The 27752-nt window shown below is 47.6% G+C and overlaps 1 protein-coding gene across 1 annotated transcript in view; it reads left to right on the plus strand.

The window, feature by feature from the left end:
* LOC147900871 (uncharacterized) overlaps positions 1-27752 on the plus strand; it is a 216559-nt gene that overhangs the window by 59975 nt on the left and 128832 nt on the right. The window contains exons 11-14 of the mRNA XM_087376340.1: positions 3466-3546; positions 3677-3808; positions 15479-15529; positions 15672-15815. Of these exons, the coding sequence (XP_087232466.1) occupies positions 3466-3546; positions 3677-3808; positions 15479-15529; positions 15672-15815 (408 nt within the window). The remainder of the gene's footprint in view (positions 1-3465; positions 3547-3676; positions 3809-15478; positions 15530-15671; positions 15816-27752) is intronic.

A 27752-nucleotide genomic window follows, 5' to 3' on the forward strand; every position in this document is an offset into this window, starting at 1 on the left:
CAAAGGGGCTAGATCAACATCTGTATCCTCCGACGAAAGAGCTGCATCTGATAAAGCAAGACTCAGCATGTCAGCTTCACTCCGAGGATCAACCTGAGAAGGAGCTTGTGCAACATCCTGTATGATCCCCTCTACAAGGGGCACATCCATATCCTGAGGAGAAGGAGGCTGATGATGCTCAACAGGAGTCAGATCCTAAACTTCTTCAGCAAGAGAAAGATTGGCTTGTGTTTTTTCTACCTTACCTCCAGTAATGCTTCGGAGCAGTAAAAGAAGGCTTATCCAGCAAAGCCTTAGCAGACACCGGAGGAGGAGGAGGAGTAACCTTCACCAGCTGAAGAAGGAGCAGGAGGAGTGGTCATGGAAGCAGAAGGGCAAGCACGTGCAAAATGACCAACCTGATGACACCGATAACAAGCTGTAGGAAAAGAAGCAAAATGCAGCCTGATGCGCATTGGATGAGCAAATCCCAGATCAAGATCCAGAGTAGATGGCACGGGCTGCATCATATCCCATAAAATACAGAGCCTAACATCACGGGTAGCCTGCAAGAAATCCTATCTCGGAACATGGAGAGGCCTACCTAAAAAAGCTGCAAGAGTAGGAAGATGCTGAAGAAGAGGCACGGGCAGCGCTTTGAGGGTAATCCAAACCGGATAGTGGGTTAGAAGAGAGGCAGACGGATCAAATAAGGGATCCCAGGGTATCACATAAGCAAAAAAGCCAGCTCCAGGAATACCAGCACGACTAACAAGGCACTCTAACACCTCAGTCGAAGAACAGTAGGCATAGTAAAATCCTTTGCCCAGAAAGACAAAGGAAGAAATGCAATCCAGACCCACTGCAACATCAGCCCAATGATGAAGCTGAGCTGAAGATAAAACCTTGCCCATAAAATAGAGACAGACTCCAAATTGTTGAGCATGTTAAAGACCAGAGACCAAAAGGGCAGAATCCAAGGAACAAACAAGTGGGGAACCCGATGAAGGAACTTCTGTGACAGAGGCAAAGCACAATCGGTGAAGAAGATCCAGCTGGAGGGAAGAAGAAGGGCCATCGGAAACATCCAGCTTTGCCGATTTAATCGAAGGCGAGGCAAACAAACCACCATGCTTCTGCCAAAGAAAAACACGAGTAGGAGGAGCAGAGGTAGAAGGAGGCGCTGAGGCAGAGAAAACAAAAGAAGCAGGTGTCGGAGCAGCAGGAAAGGAGGAGGAAGATGAGACTGGAGCAAAAGCCACCGAGGGCTGCAACACAGATACGGAAGGAGGCTGCACAGATGATCGTACAGGCTATACGGATGGCCGTATGGCAGGCACCGAAGGAAAAAGTGGCGGAGTAGACGGCTGTAGAGAAGGCTGTATGAAAGGCTATACGGGGATGTGCAGGGAGCACAGGAGCTGTACGGGGGGCTGTAGGGTGCACGAAACCTATACGTAAGGCCGTACAGTTGATGGTAGCTGTACAGAAGGCAAGGTAGGCAGCAAGGATGTCGAGGGTGACTGCACGGACGGAAACGGGGAGGAAGACGAGGCTAGCAGGGCAGAGGAGGAGGTCTCCATCGCTACCTCACAAACACACACACACATTACTCACACCCACCCACCCACATTGTAGTTGGATCCTTAAATTGTTATGCATATTACTTCAGATTTTTATGCTTTCTCCTCATTACAGATCGTGCATAATTGATAGAGATAGTATTAGTTGAAGGTTTGACAAACAAACCCACTTTGGTGAAACAAGTATGAGGATCTCTCTTGATACACCATTCACCAACTTGGAATTTTGGACTGCTTTTTTGCCCTTCGGACACTTTAACCCCTTCTTTCTTCATTGCCTTTAAGGAGCATAGTGATGATCATGTCACTTCAGCTCTGCTAAGTATTTGGGACTTGGTGTTATGCATGGTTCTCTCATTGGGGGTCTCATTCATCTTATCCCTAAGGAGAGTTGTATGAACTCAATAAATTAGTGGAGGTCAATCACACTTTTAGGCACTGCATATACAGAATTTTAGTGAAGGTATTCAGCCTTTGTTTATGTTCTATACTCCTTGACTTGGATTTGTGCATGGAGACAGCATCATTGATAATATCTTATCATTTTAGTAGCTATATCTTGGGTATCCAATTAAAAATTGAAGAAGTTCGAGTTGTAGGCATAGATGGAAGTTGATAGGGTCCCTATGCGTAGCACATCGAGATAGCGTAGCTTTACACTTCTACCCAATCTGGGAAGCAGATTCCGTTGATGGTATTATTCTACTACTAATTGCTTGGCATGGACTAGATAGATTGACCAAGGCCTCGCTATTCTACTCTTGAATTTTGAAACATCTTATGACATAGTAGTAGATTGGGGTTTCTTGAAGGGTACACTTGTATTTTAGTTTCTCTTCAACCTTGGTGCTATTCTAGCTTTCTTTAATGAGCACGATTTTTGCCCACCTAGGATGTTTTGTTTGCATGATCTTTTCTGCCTGAGCTTTCTTCTTTCATACTCAATAGAAGTCTTTCACACTTCATTTGTTTGCAAGAACACAACAAATACTAGATCACATACTCATTTGTTTGCAAGAACACAACAAATACTAGATCACATACCTATCATTCGACCTGCATACATTGCATCGATTCTCACTATGTTGAGGGCTGCTTTGATATCAATTTTTGCATCCCCAATAGGATATAGTCCTAAACACAATCAGCAAAACATAATAAAGATTAGTAGATGACTTACCTTCGAGCCACCCCACAGCACGTGGGCTAGAGATCAGACTCCCACAAGGCTATGCCTATAGCTCTGGTGTCCAATACCACCATAACCGTCCACAAGGAATCTTCAGCATAGTGTCTCATGATTTGCTATGTAGAAGGCAAGAGTCTATGCTCAAAATCCAGACTAGAGCATCCAGTGGTGAATACACAAAAATAATAACACAAATCCTAGCACTCTTATATAGGAGAGCATCCTGTTTTATAGAAAGTGTCCTGACTGAATATGGCCAGCTGGCCCTTTCCTAAGTTCAATCTCTCTAGTCCCATATTAGCCTGCTGTCCGTCACCCTGCTGCATTTAGTTCACTAATCCCAAGGTTAGTGTCTAGGTACATAAGCGATGGGGAGCTACTGACGGAGAGGTTGAGAGGTGCAAGATTTAGAGAAATGGCAGGATGAAGAGGGAAGGGATTCTACAAAGGGTCGGAGAACTTGAGGGAGCAGGAGGACAAGAGCACCTTTTTATCAGTTTTAGCTTTTCATGGGCTCACGTACTCTCTCTGAACTTATAGACAGCATAAAAAGCCCCTTTTTTTCCCCTAATAAATACCTTATGATCAACACGCTTGGTGAGCTCCTAATATCAATATTTTGAACTGCAAGATGTATCAAAGTCCAAACATTTGGAATTCTATTCATGAAAATGTTTATAGCTGCTGCTAACTCTAGCTTGAAAGTTTTAGTAGGTCACGCTTCACAACCAAGCTCTTTTCTACATTGATGTGGATCCTACAGCTGGCTTCCGGAAACTTAACTTCCTTCTGCAGGTAAAATTTTGAGCAGGAAAATTATTAATGGGAAATTTGTGAATCGATCATGCTGTATGTATAGAATGATTGTTTTTCATCTTTTGGGTAGTTCCTATAGTCATGTTCTGATTGACAGGCTTTCATGCAGAATCCACCATTTCCACCGGAAACATACAGAAATTTGTTGCTGCTGTATTGTAAACCTTCAAACGGATTTTTTGAGCTCGCAGCTCTTCTTATGGAAGAAAATCAAGAGCTCACATCCAAAGTCATTTCACAGGTCGAATCATGAATCACATCGTTTTATTGCAGGATTTGTGTGTTCAAATATATATGTTGGAGGATTGAATTATTATTTCATTAACTTTTAACATGAAGTTCAAAGATTTAATTTCCATTATTATCTACTTTTTCCTCCTTGTCATGGACCCTTCATGCCTATCCTGTTGGAATATGAAGCCAAAGTGAGTCTAAAATGAGTGTTCTAGGTGTGTTTTATAGTCTAGTGAGTCCTAGACATGCCACGTGTCATATTGGGAGTTATCCCATATACACTATCGCTTTCTAGAGTTTAGTGTCACACTATATAGTGTTGTACTTGTCTATTGTCTATGACATCAATCAACGTCAAGCTTTATATCATGTGAGTATTTTGGTTATCATTGCCTAGCACTTGTTCTTTCATTTTCCTTTGCTTTTCATTATGCTTTCCACATTTCCATTCCATTCCTAGCTATAGATCTCTTCATGTGATATCAGAGCCATGTTCCTAGCCCTGCTCTCTCTTTCCCTTTCCCTTCTAAGAGGTTGAGGTGAGGGAGGCCAATGAAGCTACTCTACCTCCTCCTCCTTGGAAGTCTGCCCTCTTCTCTCCTTCCTTGATCTCTCTTCTCCACGCCATGATTTCCACCTCTCTTCTCCTTCCTTCAGCTACATCTTTTTGTGACCCGCGGATGCTGTGACGCTTTTATCCGGATCTAGAAGCAGAATCACAGCTTTGTGTCTTCAGCAAAGTTGTAGAGAATCTTGAGTACTACAAATTTTGTTTTTACATCATTGCAATACGAGTTTTCTGTGAAAAGTTACAGCCCTTGCAAGAAGTGACGAAATTTGTTTCTGCGCGTGAATTTTGTTCTAGAGCTCAATGATTTGACAGCCCAAGCATGACGCAACCAGCTCAACATGGAGCTATCCATCCTCTTCATCGTTGACCTTTGCTCCAGCCCGCCATTTGCTCCTTCTGCCCGACATTCTCTTGGAGTTGTTGCCCGCAAGTTGGTGCCCGTGTTCTGCTCCAAGTTGGTGCCTGTATTCTGCTTGCCATTCTGCTCCACGTAGCTCTGCTACCCACGCAGCTATGAGCTCTTGACATTACATTGCTGTGACTCCTTCACATGACTACTCCAACACACTCTACTATAGTGATCTCTCTAACTAGTGCATTACATCGAGCTTGATGTAGACCACTCTACATCAACAAGTGACTTCTTCAACATTGCTTATTCGATCAATGCCTGCGGTACTTCACATTGATTAACTTCCCGATTGGTCGTGGTACCCAAGGCTTCTACTTCGACATTGGTGACTCTCCTTCCTGCATTTTGAGAGTCATCATGTAATTTCTCCATGTAGCTACCCATGGACTTCACCGACACATATTTTAGGGCATTCCTGCCTAGCGCTTCATCGACATCGTTATCAACTCGCAGGGATGCGCACACATGTGCATTAGCTACTTGGAGGACATCTCTTTCATAAAGAGATATTTATATATATATATATATATATATATTTCCATGAAAAAGACTTCTATTAAGTAAGAACAAAAACCGGCGAGAGCAAGCTCAAGGCGGAATACATCATGAAATCATGAGGATAAATAAAAAATCCCTCAGAGTGAGGTGGAAAGAAGCCAAGGCTGAGGCTGAAAGTGCCATCTCAACCCTGTAGTAGATTCAGAGAAGAAAGGAGAATCCTTCCATTCCCTAAAGAAAGAAGCCCTCCTAGCTGAGGCTGCACGGGAGTCCCCCTGCATACCCGTCCATACGGCCATCAGAGTGTGTACGATGTCTGTCCAGATACTAGCCAATGTGTGCGAGGGATGAACCTGAGTACCCTCCATAGCCTCTGTGCATCTGGCTCTCCAGATATGCCAGGCTGCTATGCTCGCTAGAATCTCCCAAGAAGTATCCACAGAGGCATGTACAGCTGTAAAAGGACGGTGTGGTACCACATCCAACGAACAGAACTCAACCCGATGACGTCAAACCGAAATGGCCCGAGAGGAGTCAAGTCCCTCATAGAAAACCTGAGGTCCTGTAAGAGAAAGCCAAGCCACCGAGCCCCAAGTCATAAAAAGTGGGGAATGGGCAAAGTGACTGAAGATCCTGGCTATCCCCATCCAAATCAATCTCGCCTGTCTGCAATCCCATAAGCAATGCTGAATAGACTCCGAAGCAGAAAGGCAACGAGGGCAAGTAGGGTCGGCTCCAAATCTGGACCTCCAAAGGTTCACTGCAATCCCTCCATGGATAGAAAGCCAAAAGAAGATAGTGATCTTTCTATTCCTGTGGGATTTCCAGAGCCTCCTCCAAAAGTACCTCTGCTGATCCGCAGTAATACCAAAAGTCTCCCAATGAGGAACTCTGGACGGTCTCCAACCTCTACTACTGAGCTGAAATCTCCTGGCATTACTGACCGTGTAACGAAAGAAGGGGATGCTCTTCTCTCGATGCCCTGCGTCAATCCACTCCCACTCTCCGGGGTCCCACTGTAAATACCTAATGGGAACTCCTCCATAGAGCCAGAGCCTCCAAGACCCGGTGGAGAGTAGCTAGGGGTCAGGGTCTAAGAACCACTCTGAATCTGATCCCTGCATCAAAAGACCTACAACCCTGATAGGCTGAAAAGCAGACTCAAGCAAGATGTCCTCTGTGGACCTGAGCAATCTGCCACCATCCTGGACACTAAAAACCAAAGCATCCTCCTGTGCATCTCGGAAAGCTAAGACCTGAAGCGGAACCCCGCCTCTCGAGAAAGTACCTGCCCAAGTGGAGGAAGTGAGTGGCATATCATCTGTGTCAATCCAAGCCTCTGGAAGGGCTGCCTCAATCTGCAAGATCCTCCCTGCACTCCCTCTGAGATGTCCTGTCAACCTTGATTTGGTTTCCTCTGGAAGCCTACGGAAAGCTTTCGAAGATCCCAAAGAAGAAGCAGGTCCCCTCTCCCACCTGGCCCACTGCATGTAGAGTGAGGCACCCAGTGGCCTGTCAAGATCATCTAAAATACTGTCGTTCCACATGATGGGCTGCCTATCAATCTCTTCCCGGGAGGAAGGAGGAATCCTCCGAAGAGAGCTTCTGAAACTGGCCCAAGCTTTCAGAATGGCAACCATGAGAGGGGACGAAGGTGACCTGAGGTGTGCTGTGGTGAAGATCCATCTAACACTGCTCATCCAGTCTCCTCCTGAGGAAGGTGTGCACCTCTGTATGCTGTTGATAAGAAAATCCTTCCACGGTTCCTGTCCTGGCATAAGTCCTCGCACCACCATCTTGCAAAGTAAAGCTCTGCACTGTAAATCTGGATCAATAATATTGAGACCCCCATCCTGTGTAGGGAGGATGAGGGTCTCCCAAGCCACCCTGGCTAAGGCATCTGCTGTGCCATCAAGCCCACTCCAGAGAAAGTTCCTGATCGGTCTTCTGAGCTGAATGATGCAGTCCCTAGAGCGGCACCAACATGAACATATAAACCAGGCTGTGGCCAAGAGGACCTGGTTAACCACCACAACTCTAGAGGCAAGATGCAGCTTGGCTGAGCTCCAAAAGAGAAGCTTCCTTCTGATGCTCTCCAACACGGGAGCAAACTGCTGCATGGTAGAAATACCCAAGCCGACCTGGCAGCCCAAATACCTGATAGGCACACCCCTCTGAACCCAAGTGAACCCTATGTCAAGCCCCCAAACTGGAGTGTCCTCATCACTGATCCAAAAGCCATTGGATTTATGCCAATTTATCTGCGCCCCTGCCGCCAAGCAAAATAAATCCAATGCTGTCCTGAAAGAAGTGAGCGTCTGTGGAGAGGCATGCAAATAAATCGCTGTGTCGTCAGCCAACTCACTGTCAAGTAGCTCCTCTTCTCTTCTGATGGGAAGTCTCAGCCCAAAGATGTCAGCTTGAGATCTAACATAGATACTCATAGCTTCGGCCACGAACAAAAGAAGGAAAGGAGCAAGGGGGCATCCCTGACGGACTGATCTCGAAATCTGAAATCTCTCACCCCTTACCCCACCAATAAGTACCTGGCTATGGGCTGATCTGTACAAAGAGGAAACACCTCTGATCCAAACATCAGTGAATCCAAAGCGAAGAAGGGTGCCCTCCAAAAAACTCCAATCTACTTTGTCATAAGCTTTTTCAAAATCCAATAGTAGAATGGCAAGATTCTGGCCACTCTGCATGGCCCACTCTGAAGCTTCCCAGAAAGAAAAAATGTTATCAAAAATACTTCTGCCATGCACAAAACCCGTCTGAGTGTCATGAATAAGATCAGGGAGAAGTGGCTGCAATTGGAGGCTGATAGCCTTGGCCAGAATCTTGTAACAAGTCCCCAGAAGTGTGATAGGCCTCCACTCGGACAATAAATTTTTGCTACCTCCTTTTGGGATAAGGTGGATGAGGCCCTCTGTAAGTGACCCAGGCATCTCGCCAGAGTCCCAAATGGCCTGCATGGCTGAAGTAATATAGTCTCCAATCATATCCCAAAATGCAATGAAAAAAGACGGGGTGAGGCCATCTAAACCTGGGCACTTGCCCTTGTGAAGGGCTGAAAGTGCAGTCCTGAACTCTGTGTTGGTGAAAGGTGCGTCGAGTAGAACATGCATATCCGGATTCACCAACACAGGGATACTCTGCCAAATAGCCTGTCTAGCATCCTCTCTATCGTGTGTCTCAGGATCAGCAGTAAGGAGGGTGGCATAGAAATCTGAAGCTATGCGTAAGACGTCATCAGGCTCTGTTTGTAAAACCCCATGTGAGTCAATAAGCTGGGATACACTCTCTCTACTATGTCTAGGGCCAAGAGTAGAGAAAAAGTGTTTATTGACTCTACCACCCATCTGAATCCAGAAGGACTCCCGTGCATGAAAGGCATACTCTACTCTCTGATCAAGCAATAACTGCAGATGAGCCCTCGCTGCAGCAAGGCGCTCCTGAATCCAAGCATCTGAAGGCCGTTTCTGTTCTTCCCTCTGCAAAGCTGCCAACTACTGGCGAACACCAATCTCACGTCTGAGAATATCTCATCTCCTGGTACAAGCAACTGAGCAGTAAAAGTCGCTAATACCAGAAAGGGCAGCGGCTACATGTGATGGATGTGGCTGACATGAGCAAACCATATCTGTAGGGCTGCCTCTGTAAGGTCCTCCTCTGTGTAAAAGGCATCTGGAATCTTGATGCTGGTAGACCAGCCTCTCAAGTGAGGCTCTGAGATAGCCAGCACAACAGGGAAGTGATCTGAAGTGGAAACCCCCACAGCAATGCATACCGATCCACCTCTGTCTAGTGCCCAGTCATCTACATAAAATCTGTCAATGCGTGCATGAATAGGCATCTGTTGCCTCCTGTTCGACCAAGAGAACAGGAGGGACTGTGGCTGAATAAGAAAGGCATCATCACACCAAGTATCTCTGCCACAGAAATGGAAAAGGAAGGCATCCCAAGCTGCTCTCTCCAAAGAGTGAAGTCCGCCTTCTCTACCTCCTTTTTTGTCTGATGGTAACTCGACCATGTTAAAGTCACCTCCAATCACCCATGAATCCACAATGGGGGCCCAGGAGAGCAAAGTCTTCCACATAAGGACACGTTCCCCTCTAATGTTGGAGGCATATAGGTTAAGGAAGCCAACCTTACGCCCTCCAATCAAAAGAATAATCCACTGAGCTCTAGAGGGGATAATGACTCCGTGCCCAACAACTAAGGGGAGAACCGACTGCGAAACTGAAATAGAAGTGCCTCCCCTGGTGCCCAAGCCAGGCGACCAAAAAGTATGGCCAGAAAGCAACTTGCCTGACTTGGCACAATCTCTATAATCCAGCTTGTGCTCTTGAATAAATAATATATCAATGGAACCCCCATTAACACCTGGATGAAGCTGATCCCGGATCAGCTGTCTACGGCGGCGATGTGGGACGCCACCTAGGCCCTGTATGTTTCAACTGATAATCCTCATCGACGGGAGGATGTAGAGTGGAACACCTTACCCGACCTAGTGGCGGAAACAAACCCCTCAACAGGGGAAGACCTCCTGCTCGAGGAGGGAGGGATGGAACCAAGTGGTGGAAAATCAACAGGGGAAAGAATCCTGGCACCTGAAGAAGAAGCCTTGTCAATAGGAAACCCAACCACTGGCTCCCCAAAAGTAGCGGGCACAAACTCCTCCTCTGGGAAATCTGAACTCTCTGCCAAGGCTGAAAACGAGTTCCTGTGGAGTAAGCCAGACACCGGAGTGCGAAGGATCCCTTGTGAGGGAAGAGGATCAAAAGTGTAAGCTATCCCCTTCCCCCTATCCAGGGGAGGAAGTGAGGAATGCTCTCTATCCTGTGTCTGCCCAGCCGCGGAGATCTCTCCTGCCTCAAAAGGAGCATCTGGCACTGCTGGATCTTAGGAAGAAGCTGCAACTGGGGAGGAGGTCGAAGCTTCAGCGTCTCGGACTGTGCAGGGTGAGACAGGAGGGACAGCTCGAGGTGAAGCAGAGTCTACTAAGGTACCCTCGTGAACTGAAGGAGGGACCTGCACACGTATTGGAACCCACTGTAGAGCGTCGCGTGTGCCTGAGGGAGGTGGGGGTCGAGGAGCAGGTGAAGGACCTGTACCATCCCCCTGTCGAGGCCGAGGAATAGGTATTGGACCTGTACCACCACCTAACTGAGGAGGACCGCCAAGCGAAGGACGAGGAGCAGGAGCTGGACCTGTACCACCCCTCTGTCGAGGTCGAGGAGCAAGTGCAGGGTCTAATCCACCCCCCGTTCCCCCCTGTCGATGCCCTGGGACGGTAGCTGTACCAGAGGGCTTCTTGGGCCTTTTCTTCTTCCTGGGGCAATCCTTGGCAAAGTGTCCCGAGGTCCTGCAAATCCTGCAGCAGCACTGGTCCTGCCTGCCTGAAATCTCCACTCTCTGGCATAAAAAGGAACCATCCAGGCGCTGGATCATAACGTGATCCATCTTGAGGTTAGGATCCTTGCAAAGGACCCTAACTCTAGGAACCCCATCAGCCTTGGTTGCCTCTGCTGCAGTCAATGGCAACCCAGGGAGGGGTGGGATCTCAGCAACTGCACCAAAATGCTCCCCAATAACAGAAAGAAGTCGATGGTAAACCTGGGGAAGCCCGGGGAACCTGATGAAGAGCGAGAAGATTTTCTTATCTGCCTCTACTGGGTCGAAACCAATGTGAAAGGCTTCAAAGAAAATCTTCCTATGTCCCAGGTGTAAAAACTCAGCCTTGAGCACAGTGCTCGCAGCCTCTGGAGTGTCAAAAACAACCTGGAAAAAACCTCGTCCCAGAAGACGGACCTCTAACAATCGTGGAGTGAGGTCTGGGGGGAGAGCCGCAAGCATCCAGTCTCTGGCTTGGGATCTGGAGGGGTGAGACCCGAAGATGCGTGCTAGCAACGTGGTAGAGCATTCAATCTCTACATCCTTCTTGAGCTGCTGCAACTCGTCTTTAGAGAAAGTGATAGTTTTCACGGCCGGTGGAGGTGGAGTAGGATTGGCTGACGGGGTATCCATCGCCAATCAAGGTGGGGAGGCCGACTCTAACAAATTAAACGCTCCTTCCGTTCCAAATAAGCTGCGGGAGAAAAGGGGGCAGAAGGAGGGGAAAGGAGGCAAGGAGGAAGCAGGGGGCAAGGGGAGGGAAGGAGGAGAGGGGTTGAGAGGGGAAAGGGGCAAGCTGAGAGGGAGGGAAGGGGTGCTAGAGGGGAGGGCTGAGAGGGAGTGGAGAAGAAGGAGAGGGAGAGGGAGAGGAAGGAGAGAAGGGAAGGGGAGAAGAGGGGGGGGGGGGGGAGGGGGCGGAGAAGCAGGGAGGAGGCGGGGGGGAGCAGGCTGAGAGGTAGGGAGAGGGCTGAGAGGAAGAGAGGGGGCGGGAGAGCAGGCAGGGAGGGGGCGGAACAGCAGGGGGGAGGGGGCGGAACAGGGGGAGGGGGCAGAACAGCAGGGGGGAGGGGGCGGAAGCAGGGAGAGGGGGCGGAACAGCAGGGGGGAGGGGGCGGAAGCAGGGAGAGGGGGCGGAACAGGGGGAGGGGGCGGAAAGGCAGGGGGAGGGGACGAGGGACAGGCAGGGGGAGGGGGCGGAGCAGCAGGAGGGGGGAGGGGGCGGAGCAGCAAGGAGGGGGCGAGGGACAGGCTGAGGGGAGAAGGGAGGGACGGGCTGAGGGAGGGGGAGCAGCAGGGGAACGGGGAGGAGCAGCAGCTCCTAGCTCTCACATCGAGATATTTATATTTATTACCACACGCTTGATTATTTCGGGGTCCTCTGCCCTGGGTAGTCCCCTAAAATGAGATATATTGAGTGTTTGGTTTTCATTGAGTCTAAAGGTCCTCTGCCTTGGATAGTCCTCCTAAAAAGATGTATTGGTTTTTCGATTTTGGTGTGTGGCTTCCTAACATGTCCTGTTATGAAGCCAAGGGGGGATGTACTGTGGGAGCCATGTATTGGCTTTGATAGGTTTAATGGGAGATGTATTGTGGGAGCCATGTATTGGCTTTGATAGGTCTCGTTATCAGGCCTGGCCGAGTTCCAAGATGTTGGTGTATTCCTAGACCTATGAGCTGGTCATGTAGCCATGCTATAACGTGAGCCTCTAAGCATGTTGAGTCTCAAGCCATGAGATTGCTTGGATCAACCTCTGAACACGCTCAGACTTTAGCCTCTGAGTTACATAGGGTGCACAGTTTGATGACCGTCATTGTCATGTTCTATTCTTGGTTCCATTCCAATAGTCTCTCACCTTAGACCGTCATTGTCATGTTCTGTTCTTGGTTCCATTCCAGTAGTCTCTCACCTTGCCTTCATAGGGGGGTGTTGGAATATGAAGCCAAAGTGAGTCTAAAATGAGTGTTCTAGGTGTGTTTTATAGTCTAGTGAGTCCTAGACATGCCACGTGTCATATTGGGAGTTATCCCATATACACTATGGCTTTCTAGAGTCTAGTGTCACACTATATAGTGTTGTACTTGTCTATTGTCTATGACATCAGTCAACATCAAGCTTTATATCATGTGAGTATTTTGGTTATCATTGCCTAGCACTTGTTCTTTCATTTTCCTTTCCATTTTGCTTTTCATTATGCTTTCCATATTTCCATTTCGTTCCTAGCTAGCTAGTAGATCTCTTCATATCCTCCCTACCTCAACTCTTTGCCTCCTTCCCTGCCCTTTGGCCTTGTTATCCTCTTTTGTAGGCCTTTTGCCCCAGCCTGGATTCCTCAACATATCTTGAAGTTTTCATTTGTAGGTCACACCAAGTTTTTCTCTTGGTTTTTTGTATCTGAGTTTTCACCTTTTGACAATTCATTATTGTTGTTGATTGTTCTTGCATTTTCTTTCTCATAGGGTTGTTTGTTGCTTTTTGTTTCTTTTCTTTTTCCTCGAAAAAGACTTCTATTAAGTATGAAGGAAAAATCCAAGTGCAAAACACTCAAGGAACAAATCATCATGCATGGCATGAGAACCAAATACATGATCTCTTGGCATAAGTAAGAGATGAAAAGTCCACTCGAGATCTAGTGCTGAAACAAAGGTCCTCTTGATGGCCAAGCTTCTTACAGTACATACATTTGAAAGGTTTAAATGGCTTCTTACCCTTGGAATATAATGCATGCTCCTTATGGACATCTTTGTGCCTTCGTTCATGATCAAGAAGCATTGCAACCATTTCATCAAAAGACATATCCCGTGCAACTTGAAGCACTTGTATGATATCACGATACTCAAGAATATAGGAATATCCTTAATGCTGGAAAGGAGGACAACCACTTGATCAATGCTTCATATGGAGCTTAAAGAATTCCTATATGAGAAACACTTTAAAATTGATAATTTTGTTGTCAAATAAGCACTCTAGCTTGTCCTACAATTCATGTACAGTGTCATCAAAATCCAAGTGATGAATAACATCATCAGACAAACCCAAACCAATGATAGAAAGACCTTTGTCATTGAGAGTTTCCCACACTAGAATTTTATTTTCATTCTTGAGTTGTGAATAGCAGCAGCAGCAACACTCTTCAAGCAGGTCATTTCTTCAATCACGTGCTCCAAATGATGTCGTTTTTAGGGTGACCAGTAGTACAAACATCTCCACAACAGTAAGAAACTATTTCCTTCACAAAAATGCCCCCAAAACAGCAAAAATGAGCTCTCTTTGAGCAAGAAATGGTCTACTTTTAAGCAAAAAACGAGCTGTCTTTTCCTCTACAAAGATGAACACTAATGCCCACAAGAATGGTGACGAAGCTGCTCCAAATCTAAGCACAAATCTGCAGCAAACTCGAGGCTGATAGTCGCAGCAAAAATCCGCAGCAAATCATGTAGCAGCTCCACGAATCAACTCCACAAAAACAACTCTAAAGTCGATGTAGATCAGCAGCTCATGGAGAGGCTAAGGGTGAAGGAATAAGGACTGCCAGGAAAGAGGGAGAGTAGCTCCTCTTTCTGGGACTCCCTTACCTCAATCCCCAAGGAGCAAGAGGGGAAGGACTAGGAGAAGGAAGGATGGAGGAAGAAAGAAAGGGAGGAGGAAGGATGGCTCTGATACCACATGAAGGAACATGTTGGAGAGGGCAATGGAGAGAGAGAGAGGGTAGGCTGAGATGATAGAAGATAATACTCAAATGGAAACATAATGAAAGTGAAAGGAAATGGAAATTAGCAATAGACCCAAATGGAAAGACTCACATTGATAAAGCTTGATGCAAACTGCTTGATGTGTGTAGATGTGACACACAAGTACAATCATATATAGGATAGACACACTTTTTTTTTTTGGTAATATCCAGTGCATATATTTATATATCATAAATTTACATGATGGGAGGTCTCCAAAATGGAGAGTATCCCAAAGTTCAGAAGCATAGGATAGACACACACTAAAATACCAAAGTGTATATGGGATATCTTCCAATATGACACGTGGCACAGACTCTACTAGAACTCCTAGTAGAACACACTAAAACACACTCAACTTGGGTTCATGTTCTAACATTTTTCATACTTGATAGAAGTAGTTCACTTTGAAAAAATAATAGAAGTCTTTTGCATATAAAATTTTATAAATGCAGGAGGTATCACTGTAGAAGAAGTCTCTAGACAAGGAAAATGGTCTCTTTGAGATGCGTCATCAGGGTGTTTGAGGAAATTTGAGCTCATCCAAATTCCTTGATAGCAGATATCTTTGGAGGAGAAATCTTCTATGGCAAGAGGCGCTTAAGTTTTGATTGTCTTAAAGATTGGAAGACCTGGTATTCTGCTGAAATGTCTTTGTGTGAATAAAGAGCCATCATGCCTTGAACTAGTACATAACAGTCAAGAGCTCTAGGTAGCCAAGACTTTCTTATCTCGGCATGGGGTACTAAGTGGCATGATTCTTCTCCTACTTGGCTCTTCAGCTAGGTTTCTGTTACTATATTTATTTACATCTCTCTAACTTCTTGTAATCCAATGGATGAAATTTGTGAGTCAATGTATGAGTTATTTAAATTCATTGTCAATTGTTTTTTCACCTTTCTTTTTCTGCCTAGTGTTTCATTTTGTTTTCTTTTTCAGCTAAAGAGGGAATATCTATCTAGCAACCTAGGGAAGTTGTATTCTCTCCTTTTTTAACGGCCTATTGCTTTCTTTTTGGAAGAAATTTCATTTACTCTGACTACTGGAATGTAATGTTTGCTTTATTACAGGATTTGCATGATTTTTTGGACGCGATTATTGTGAGTGGTGCTTCTGTTGTGGTAAAGCCCTGCTCCATGTGACAGTAGTATAAGCAGATCATATGTTGATTAAGGTCCTAAGGTAAAGCTATTGACAAACTTTGATGCTTTTAATTTGCAATGCTATCAAGGAGGTTTGCAGCTAAATGAACTTTTCTTGCAGGAATCTTATCAAAAACTCAGTGAGTTGGCTATTCGATATGGAGAAGCAATGAGGCGCTTGATCAAGCAGATACAAGATACACATGTTTCTGGAAACTATGATGCACAGAGGAAGTCCTTATTGGATTATGAAAGCTTACTTGAGGTAAGTTTATCTTCTATTGCTTACATCTCACTGTACAATATCATCAAGTAGGTTGCTTCATGTCTTTGAAAGTATGGGTGTATTAGATACAAAAGGGAAATAAGATGTATCGGGTTAGATTCCCCCTAGAAGAGAATACATGCACATTTAAAACGTTGCTTATAGGGGCCACCTCATAACGTATTCGTAAAAACTGGAGAACAGGCAATAATCCAACGCTCCAAGAGCCCTCTATGTTCTCTCTCTCTGAGCCATAGATATGAGTGGTCTCAATTGTGATATGAAAAGGACAGTCCCACATGAGATAGTACAGGCAGAGTTCACCATGACACCACTACAGATTGATGCCATCTTTCAAACAGTGACTTTCATCCATAGAGTCTGGGACTTACCTCATTGTAGACTACCGAGGCTAGCTCTGGAGTTATCCAGATGACTAGCCGAGGGTGATGCACGTATATCCACATGGTTTGCTAGACACGGGATTCAGATGGACAAGCTCCCCCCCTTTCAAGATAGTTTGGATGCACCCCCTGAGTATCCTGAAGATGAGATTAACCATATCATACGGTTAGATCTTCTCTAGCTCCACACATCCCGGGCTTGGGAGGGAGCTCCCCACCAAGACACAGTTCTACCGTGACCATTTCCTGAATGTCTCAGAGGAGGGATTCATCGTCAGACCCCTATATCTCGAGGACAGAAGAGTCTCACATGCACTGAGGATCACCATTGGACAGATACGGGTTTCATCCCATCAGCTAAGGATTGAGACAAGGAGAGCAACACGTATACCTAGAGAGCAGCGGACCTGCACGCTATGCACACTGGGAGTGGTTGAGATAGAGGAACACTTTCTTTGCACCTACCGCCTACTAGGAGATCTAAGGACGATACCATTGTCTCTATTAGGATGGGAGTGGCTGCATTGGGCTCTATTTGCTTGAGATGCGCCGACACAGGGAGACCCTGCTATGATAGATCAGAGAGCAGCAGGAGGCAATCACACCACAGGATGAGGCTGACCACACACAATAGCACGTCACATATTTTTATACATTTGAGTCAGCTCCAGGACACAGTGGGGTGGAAGAGGAGGAGCTAGCTGCTATGCGGGCAGTCTGGATTACCAAGAGAGGATTGCAAAGGCCATCCACGACACAGAGACCTCCCAGAGCACACTCGATTGAGGTTCACCCTATCACAACTTTGCTCAAAGGGGACCCCGCTCGAGACGAGGGGTCACTTTGAACAAAGCTTAGCGGGTTCAGAGATCGAGGAGACCACGCCCCCCTCCGACACCGCAACATGAGACAGTGAGACAGCAGACTCATATTAAAGACATTTTCACTGCTCATAGACAAGCCACCATAGTGCCGGGTTTTGGTTTTTGAGTTTCCAGTTCTCATCCAGCTCCAGATAGCAGATATATGATATGATATATTTTTATACTTGATTTTGCTTGAGCCATTGAGCTCTTTTTATTTCAACACAATACTCAGCAAAGGGTCTTAGCGAACCCTTTGTCTCTGCCCTTTATGGCTTGTATGAGTTCTTTCCTTTTGGTGTCACTTTGTCCCATAGGCTCACGAGGCCTCCTGTAGGCATCAATCTCTCTCTCTCTCTCTCTCTCTCTCTCTCTCTCTCTCTCTCTCTCTCTGAGCAGAGGGGCTCCAGAGACACCTTGACGCACTACAATCCTTTTGTGAGTCTCATGATTTGAAGGTCAACTTGGATAAAACCAAGGTTATGATCTTCAATACATCTTGAGCCGTCATGCGCGAGGAGCAGTTCGCATTTGACGGGTCCCCTGTTGAGGTAGTTTCATCATACACTTATCTTGGGGTCGTCTTTTCCAAACCCATCTTCATGATGAGACCCGCGATGCATGCACGCCTAAGCAAAGGATATGCTTCATTGGCTAGACTAGAGAGGCAGTGCTTCCGCTCTCACTTTCAAGATCCACAGACCAAAGGGTTGCTTTTTGACTCCTTGGTCCACCCAGCAGGGATGTATGGCAATCCATGCTAGGGGCCAGACTTGTCGGATACAGAGTTCTCATGTTATCACGGATAACCCGTGGTAAGCCATCCATCTCTCACCAAATTATTCGGGCAGAATTTGGGCCACCCCCATTACAGCTAGATGCTGCATTTCAGGTCATTACGTATCTGTACCAAGTCAAGGGTCGAGTGGCTACAGGTTCTCATGTTATCACGGATAATCCGTGGTAAGCCATCCATCTCTCACCAAATTATTCGGGCAGAATTTGGGCCACCCCCATTACAGCTAGATGCTGCATTTCAGGTCATTACGTATCTGTACCAAGTCGAGTGGCTACAGGGTCTCATGTTATCACGGATAATCCGTGGTAAGCCATCCATCTCTCACCAAATTATTCGGGCAGAATTTGGGCCACCCCCATTACAGGGTCGAGTGGCTACAGGTTCTCATGTTATCACGGATAATCCGTGGTCAGGGTCGAGTGGCTACAGGTTCTCGTGGCTACAGGTTCTCATGTTATCACGGATAATCCGTGGTAAGCCATCCATCTCTCACCAAATTATTCGGGCAGAATTTGGGCCACCCCCATTACAGCTAGATGCTGCATTTCAGGTCATTACGTATCTGTACCAAGTCAAGGAGTATGGGAATTACACATTCGAGCGTAGCAAGATACCATGGCTAGCACTGTCCTCTTCTATGGCACTTGTAGCAGGGGGAGACCAGAGGTGCTGGTATGCATGCACAGAGAGATGGTTTGCGGGACTAGGGCTCCACATGGACAGACTACCTCCATTCCAGTATAGCATGGATGCTCCTTTCTCTCCCCTCCTATCACACAAGGTTAACTAGGTTATCCGTGAGGATCTACTATCGCTGCACACATTCCGGACTTGGTTGGGCCCGAGTGATCTTCCAGTGAAGCTAGGCTTCTACAAAGATCACTTCTTACATATCACAGTGGAGGGTTTCATTGATCCACCGGGATACACGTAGATTCACCTACCCCACTCGCTGAGGATCTCTCTTGGGCAACAATTCCGGGTCTCTTCACACAGACTTCATATCGAGAGCGGTAGAGCAGAGTGGTTACCCAGGGAGAGGCACATATGCACACTGTGTGACATGCAGGAGGTTGAGAATTTCATCTTCAGGTGTCCTGTTTACTATGAGATCCGAGGGCGTTTCTACTGTCTCTTCAGAGATAGTTATGGGGTTTTGGACCATTTCCTCTCCTACCCAAACCAACGATGTTTAGCTGGTTTCATTCATGAGGTACTCAGACACCGCGAGAGGATACTCGAAGCACGAAGACAGGAGCAGACTTCTTCCTCAACTGATACCTCTCAGAGCTCTATCACAGAGTTCTTTCAGCCAGATCACATAGACCCCCACGAGACGAGACCTCGATATGACTGTGACCCAGAGCCTGTGACTGAAGAGACGTGGCAGTAGGAGAATGCCAAGCTAACTAGGAACAGAATGGAAATATGGAAAGCATAATGGAAAGGCAAAATGGAAAGGAAATGAAAGAACAAGTGCTAGGCAATGATAACCAAAATACTCACATGTAGATAGCTTCATATTGACTGATGTTTTAGACAATAGACAAGTACAACAATATATAGTGTGCCACTAGACTCTAGAAAGTCACAATGTCTATGGGATATCTCCCAATATGACACGTGGCATGTCTAGGACTCACTAGACTATAAAACCACTAGTACAATCATTTTTGACTCACTTTGGCTTCATATTCCAACACCCCCCCATGAAAACAAGGTGAGAGACTACTGGAATGGAACCATGAACAGAACATGACAATGATGGTCTAAGGTGAGGGACTATTGGAATGGAACCAAGAACAGAACATGACAATGACGGTCATCAAACTGTGCACCCTATGTAACTCAGAGGCTCAAGTCTAAGCGTGTTCAAAGGTTTTGATCCAAGCACTCTCATGGCTTGAGACTCAACATGCTCAAAGGCTCACATTATAGCATGGCTACATGACCAGCTCATAGGTCTAGGAATACACCAACATCTTGGAACTCGGCCAGATAACGAGACCTATCAAATCCAATACATATGGCTCCTATGCCCTCCAATCAAAATAATGATCCATTGAGCTATAGAAGGGGAAATCTTTATGCTCCCAATAACAGAGGGGAGCGGATCTCCTTTTGGAATGAGTTACTCTCTTGGGCCCCCATTGCAGATTCTTGGATCATTGGTGGCGACTTCAACATGGTTGAGTTGCCTTCAGACAAAAAGGGAGGCAGACAGGGTGGAATTCATTCTTTGGAGAGGGCATCCTGGGATGCCCTCCTCTTTCAATTCAGTGGCAGGGACACTTGGTTGGATGATGCCTTTCATATTATGCCACAGTCACTCTTGTACTCTTGGTCGAACAGAAGAATACACATGCCCATTCATGCACGGATTGACAGATTTTATGTAGACGATTGGGCACTTGACAGAGGAGGATTTGTATGCATTTCTATTGGGGTTTCCACCTCAGATCATTTTCCAGTGGTGTTGCAGATCCTTGAGCCTCATTGGAGAGGACGCTCTGCCAGTGTCAGGATTCCGGATGCTTTTTATGCAGAGGAGAGCCTCACAGAGGATATTTTACAGATTTGGGTTTCTCACATATAGGGTGGAGCTGTCCACCCATCTCAGGTAGCTGCAGCCTTATCCGGAATTAGTGACTATTATCATACAGTCGCTGATTCTAGGAGACATGAGATTCTTAGATGTGAGGTTGGTATACGCCAAAATTAGCATCCCTTTAGAGGGAAGAGCAGAAGAGGCCCACAGATGCTTGGATTGAGGAGCGCCTTGCTGTAGCAAGGGCTCATTTCAGACATTGTTGGATCAGAGAGCAGAATATGCCTTTCATGCACGGGAATCCTTATGGATTCAGATGGGTGGCAGGGTCAACAAACATTTTTCTCTACTCATGGGCCTAAACATAGTAGAGATAGTGTTTTGCAAATTGTTGACTCAAACGGGGGTGTTACAGTCAGATCCTGATGCTGTCATGCGTGTAGCTTCAGATTTTTTTGCATCCCTTCTTACTGCAGATCCAGGCACACAGGCCATTGATGATGCTAGAGAGGTTATTTGGCAGTGTATCCCTGCATTGGTGAAGGATGAGATGTATGTTTCTCTGGATGCACCTTTCACCAATGCAGAATTCAAGACTGCATTACTTGCCCTTCACAAGGGCAAGTGCCGAGGTTTAGATGGACTTACTACCTCCTTTTTTATTACTTTTTGGGAGCAGATTGGTGATCACATTACATCAGCCCTGCAGGGCGTGTGGGACTCTGGTGATATGCCGGACTCACTTACAAATGGTCTCATTCATCTCATCCCAAAGGGGGGTACTAGGAATCTTGTGTCTCAATGGAGACCCATCACTCTATTGGGCACTTTTTACAAGATTCTGGCGAAAGCCATCAGTCTGCAGCTATAGGTTTTTCTTCCAGATTTGATTCATGACACGCAAATAGGGTTTGTGCATTGCAGAACTATTTTTGATAATATTTTCTCATTTTGGGAGGCCTCATAATGGGCCATGCAGAGCCGCCAGAGATTGGCCATTCTACTCTTGGACTTTGAGAGAGCTTACGACAGAGTAGACTGGGATTTTTTAGAGGGTACTCTATCTCGCATTGGTTTTTCAAATACATGGATTAGAGGAGTATCCCCTCTCTACAGATCAGCCCATAGCTAGTTGCTCATTGGGGGGGTAAGAGGGGACATGTTTTAGATTTCCAGATCCGTCCGCCAGGGATGTCCTCTTGCCCCGTTTCTTTTTCTGTTTGTGGCGGAAGCTATGAGTATCTACATTAGATCTCAAGCTGATATTTATGGGCTGAGGCTTCCTATCCGCCGGGAAGAAGAGCTCTTGGATAGTGAGTTGGCAGATGACACGGCTGTTTTTTTGGATGCCTCCCCCAGGACACTCACTTCCTTCCGGACAGCAGCCTTGGATTTGTTTTGCACGGCTGCAGATGCACAGATTAATTGGCCTAAATCCAGTGGTTTTTGGATTTGCGAGGATGACACCCCAATGATATTGGCTTCACTTGGGTACAGAGGGCCGTCTCCGTCAGCTATTTGGGCTACCAGGTTGGGGTGGGCATCTCTCCCTCACAACAGTTTGCTCTGGTGTTGGAAAGCATCAGAAGAAAGCTCCTTCTCTGGAGCTCAGCCCTCAGCCAAATTTGACTTGGCCTCTAGGGTGGTAGTGGTTAACCAGGTTCTTCTAGCCACAGCATGGTTTGTATGCTCTTGTTGGTGCCACTCTAGGGATTGTATCACTCAGCTTAAGAGGCCTGTACGAAACTTTTTATGGAGTGGTCTAGATGGCTTAACTGATGTTACAGCCAGGGTGGCTTGGGAGACCTTGATTCTTCCTACAAGAGAAAGGGGTTTGAATATCATCGACCCAGATCTACAGTGCAGAGCTTTACTGTGCAAGTTCGTTGTGGGAGGGCTTATGCCAGGGCAAGAGCCTTGGAAGGATTTTTTTATCAGATGGATACAGTCTCGCACGCCCACTTCAGGAGAGGATTGGACACACAGTACTAGATGGGTTTTCACCACAGCCCACCTCAGGTCTCCCTCTTCCCCTCTTATGGTTGCTATCCTGAAAGCATGGGCCAGCTTCAGGAGTACTCTTCGCAGGATTCCCCCATCCACCCATGAAGAGATTGAAAGGCAGCCTATCATGTGGAATGACAGGATTTTGAATGAGCTTGGCAGACCACTTGGAGCTTCTCCTTACATGCAGTGGCCGAGATGGGAGAGGGACCCTGCATCTACAGTGGGAGTATGGAAAGCCTTCAGGAAGCTTCCTGCAGACCGAGAGGCCCAGATGGTTCTTAATCTTAGAGGGAGTGCAGGCAGAGTCCAACAAATTGATGCAGCCTTGCCCTTGGATTGGGTGGACATGCATGACATGCGTATTACTTGCTCCACCTGGATGGGGGCATTTTCCAAATTGGGAGTTCCTTTACAGGTGATTGCTTTTCTTGACCCACATGAGGATGCCTTAGTTTTTTATGTTTCTTCGGGGGGCAGGCTGTCCAGATCCACAGATGATATCTTGTTGGAGGTACCGTTTCAGCCAATCAGGATAGTGGGCTTCATGGAGCATGGCTCTCTTTCACAGTGGTACTTGGATCCTGACCCGCTTCTTCTAGCCCTTGGCTCATGGAGGCTATGGCTCTATGGAGGTGTCCCAATTAAGTTTTTGCAGTGGGACCCTGGGGAATGGGAATGGATAGACGAAGGGCACCGAGAGAAGGGCATCCCCTTCTTTCGTTACACGGTCAGTAATGCCAGGAAATTCCAGCTCAGCTGTAGGGGTTGGAGGCCCACCAAAGCTCATCATTGGGAGAACTTTCAGATTCCTGCTGACTTGCAGAAATTTTTTTGGCAGAGACTCTGGGAATCCCACCGGAATAGAAAAATCACTCTCTTCTTTTGGCTTTCTATTCATGGTGGGATAGCAGTAAACCATTGGCGATCTAGGTTCGGAGCTGACCCTTCTTGACCTCGTTGCTTTTTTGCTTTGGAGACAATACAGCACTGCCTTTGGGATTGCAGACAGGCGAGAATCATATGGAAGGGGATTGCAAGACTTTTCAACACTTTTGTTCGCCTACCTTTCTATATGACCTGGGGATCAGTGGCTTGGCTTACTCTTTCAGGGCCCTAGGTATTTTTTGAGAGACTTGATTCCTCTTGGGCTCTTCACATCTGACGACACCTTGTGGAGTCGTGCTCTCTAGAGGATGTTCCGGCCACTCTTTTCAGGGCTGCTCACTCCTCGATCGACTCTCCATGGGAGATCCTAGCTAGCATTGCAAGATGGCACATTTGGAGAGCCAGATGCATTGAGGCTTTGGAGGGTTCTCAGGTTCACCCTTCTCAGATCTTGGCCAGTACTTGGACATATATGATACACACTCTGATGGCCATTTGGGCGACCATGCAGGGATCTCATCTTGAGCAGCCTCCTCTAGGAGAGTTACTTTTCTCAGAGATTGGAGAGACTCTCCCTTCTTTGCTGAGACTTCTACAGGGTTGAGATGGCATTTTCAGCCTCAGCCTTGGTTTCTTTCTACCTCATTCCTCTGAGGTGTTTTTTATTACATGCTTAGCATGGTGTATTTCCGCACAGAGCTCGCTGTGATCGGGCGCCACTGACGGATCTCCTGTCGGTCTCCTCCCTTCGGGATGAGGCAAATCAATCCCGAAGAGAGGCTCTCTGGCGGGTTTCTTTCTTACATAATAGAAGTCTCTTTTTTGAAAAAAAAAATACATATGGCTCCCACAGTACATCCCCCCTTGGCTTCATAACAAGACATGTTTTTTTTTGCCGAAAAAACAGTTCTAATTATATTACTTCGAGAACAAGATACAAGAGGTCAGCTTATAGCTGACGGGCTGCGTTCACAAACCGGACGCAGCCCAAAAGGTAGCATAATAAATCATACTCTCACGGAGGAATATGCTGAGTGTGAATGAACAGCCATCGGGGTGGTGAGTAGTGCCACCGAAGGCCCTGCGTAGTCTGCTCGAAGAAGAGGCTCTGTGAATCCCAAGCCTGGAGGAAGCGTCTCCGCTTCTCCTGACCAGCCCGGGAGTCTCCCTGAATCTGGTCCCACTGGCCTCTGAGGGTATGAATAATCTCACTCCAAATCTCCGCCATGATCTGGGCAGTCGATAAGGAGGTGCCACCGAGGATCTGCGCGCAGCGCGAGGTCCAGATGTGCCATCCTGTAATGCTGCTGATAATCTCCCAGACTGGCTGCCTCTCCCGAACTCCTGTATCAGCCTCTGCTAGGTGCTGTGGGATACCCTCGAGCGGCCCCCACGTCCCCTGTGTGATAAGGAAAGTGGGGTCCTGCTGGCATGCCTCGAACAAGTGATGCAGACCAGGTGCGGTGCTGCACCAACAGAACGCGCCCCAAGTGATCACTCCTAGCTCTGGTGCTGCACGAGTAAGAAGCCCGAAAGTCCACCTCCACACTTCCTGGGCGCGCATGCAGCTCCACAGGCAGTGTTTTGGTGACTCCTCATCCGCATGGCAAATCTGACAGCAACCGTCCTGGCCTATCTGCCTCAACCAGCTCCCCACTGGAAGACCTTTGTGGGTAAGAAGCCACAGGAAGTATGAGATCTTCCGCGGCCGCCAGCTCTCCCACAAGGCCTTCCAGAAAGCCTGCAAAAAGAACCTGGAAATACCCTGTGCGTACCAGCTAGGACGCTGGGTGGGGGGGCGGCTCTGCATCCTCCCGAGAACTCGCCTGCCCAGAGTCGTGCTGTAAGCGAAGAAGGAAGTCTGCCCCTGTCCTGTCACAATCTCTGGCCACCACCACTCTCCTGGGTCCCACTCAAGCTCTGACAAGGCCCGCCCCTCCCAGAGCCAAAGACGCCAAAGCTGCAACTGGTCCTGCTCGATACTAGGGTCGGTATGCCAGACCTTCCCCAGAAGGCCTACGACCCTAACCCTCTGCCATGGGAGTAGGGGGTCAATGAGCGCATCCTCTCTCCTGAGTCGTCCGTCCCCTGAAACCGCGAAGAAGGCGATAGAGGAGTCATCCAAACGTCCTGCGACCACCAGTGGGATGCCACGGGGGGTGAACTGTCCCAGCCAGTGGGTGTCTCCAGGCATGAGGACCTGAGGCTCAGGTGGAGCCAACCAAGCGGCTGGGATCGCACCGTCGATCTCCGTGCGTCTCGCCTGGACTCCGCGTGCACCTCTCGCTGCGTCTGCCAGATCGGCCATCTCCAGATGTCTGTACGTGTCCCTCCAAACTCGAAGGGACCGGGCTGGCCCCCTCATCCAGCCGTCCCACCTGATATGTGATCTCTCCCCCAGCTGAAGGCCCTCGGCGTCTCTGACCTGCCCATTCCAGACGAGCGGCTGGCGATCGATCTCCTCCTGACAGCTGGGCTGGGACTGAATGAGACTGAGACGGAGCCGCCTCCAAACCATGAGGAGGCTACGAACGAGTGGGGAGCGGGGCTGAGTGAGCGGGGCGGAAGTGAAGATCCACCTGAAGGACGGTAGCCACTCTCCACCTCGGCGCGGGACACAAGAGCCGACTCCCTGCTGAAGTAACATCTTCCACGTTGTGTGGATAAAAATGGAAAAATATTTTTCACTTGTTGCATGTTGTTGGGTGAGTGCATAGCTATGTATATAGCTAGTTGGTTGTGGAAATGAGCTATGGATACTCTCATGAAGGACTCCACACTGATGATATATTGTCTTGAGATGGAAGACACTTCTACAGGGACTCTGGGAGATAATGAAGTGCAGTGAAGGAGCACCAAGCTAATCCAGAGCAGTGTGACGGGGTTTTGTTGTGGGATGACATGTACTCTTCATAGTTGTGTGATAGTCTGTGGGGAACTGAGTACTACATGCTGGTTAGCAGGATATGTGCAAGGGTGGAGTGCCTAAGGTTGAGTATAGGCACTAATTGCCTTGGTATAATTTGAAGGAAAGAGTGGGAGAGTGGTGAAAAAGTAAAAGCTGACGTGGCTATAATCAAAAAAGTATCCATGCAGGTGGCTACGTGAGGACGAGGCGAGGAGGTTCTAGATGGCGAGGTGGCGACTGCAAGTAGCAGGCTACAAGGAAAGGGGGTGTGCTCGGTGGAGCAGAGGGAGGGGCTCCTCTGGAAAGAAGAGAGGAGCAGGAGAGGCTCGTGTGGAGGAGAGGACACGTGAGCTGAGGAGGGGCTGTTGCTTGTCGAGGGGATTGCGACGACTACAAGAGGGAGCCTGTGAGTTCGTGAAGGGTGGTGGACACCCAAAGGATCTCAGACGACAGGGAGAGCACCGGAAGCGATGGGAGCTTCGTGAGCTCTGGAGCAAGGGAGAGGGTAGCTGTGGCGATGCGATTGCACGCTGCATGCTTCTGGAGGGAAGCCAAGAATGTACGTGGAAGAAGGAGCTTGGAGAGCAGAGAATATGACAATGCTGTAGGCCGGAGGTTCGTCAAGGGATCTGTTGCTTCGGGGAGCCTCTAAAGTTCAGAGGCCGTAGACAGGGAGAGGTCGTAATGGTGGAAGCAGTTGTGAGCTGGAAAAGGGATCGTAGGCTCGTAGCACAGGAGGTGGTGAGCTCAGAGGCAACGAGGAGATAGTCGGGGTGATATGTGAGTCAGGGAGTATCTTGCGAGACGTGGGCTAGAGTGCATGGAGTCCATGAGGCCGTGATGACGGGAATTCTGCTTGCTGGCCATCTTCATGTAACAGGTGAGGAGGAGGAGAGCCATAAGCGGGGAGCTTCGTGAGCGCTGTGAAGGCGGCAAAAAGAGTGCTGCTGTGAAGAAGACGACAAAGGTGGAGCTCCATGGTGACAAGCTAAATGGTACAGTCAGCGCTTACTGAAGTCTTGTGAAGACTTGGCTGTGAAATCGTTACTGTGTGGGCTGGGAGGATCACAGACGACGGGAGTTTAGTCGTGCATACACTGTGAATAGGAGGCTAACATAGTGTGAAAGCCATAGTCTCATGTGTGCTCTATGAGAAAAAGAAGTCGCAGAGTAGCTTTCGTCATGTGAGGGGAGAAAGCCAACGAAGGAAAGTGATCCTTGAAGAGATGTAATCTGTGCATGAAGGAGAGAGCGATCGAAAAGGAATAGGATGCTGCCATAGTAGAGATTGTGAGACATGGGCTGACCGCGTCTCTATCTGTGGAGGCCTGTGATAAGTTGGAGATTCCATTTCTAGCTTGGCAAGTGATGAACACTAATCCATAGCATGGGTTGGCTAAGCATAATGGCCAGTTTTTTTGTTGCAAGCTGAGTAGACAGTATGTTTTAGAAGATGAGTGCCAGTTTACATCGCCATTGCTTTGGGACATGGATGGACATAGAGCTTGGGTTGTGCATCTTGG

The sequence above is a fragment of the Dipteris shenzhenensis genome, chromosome 6, assembly GCF_047967505.1.
Source record: "Dipteris shenzhenensis isolate YYH24624 ecotype China chromosome 6, Dip_SZ_1.0, whole genome shotgun sequence".
NCBI lineage: Eukaryota > Viridiplantae > Streptophyta > Polypodiopsida > Gleicheniales > Dipteridaceae > Dipteris > Dipteris shenzhenensis.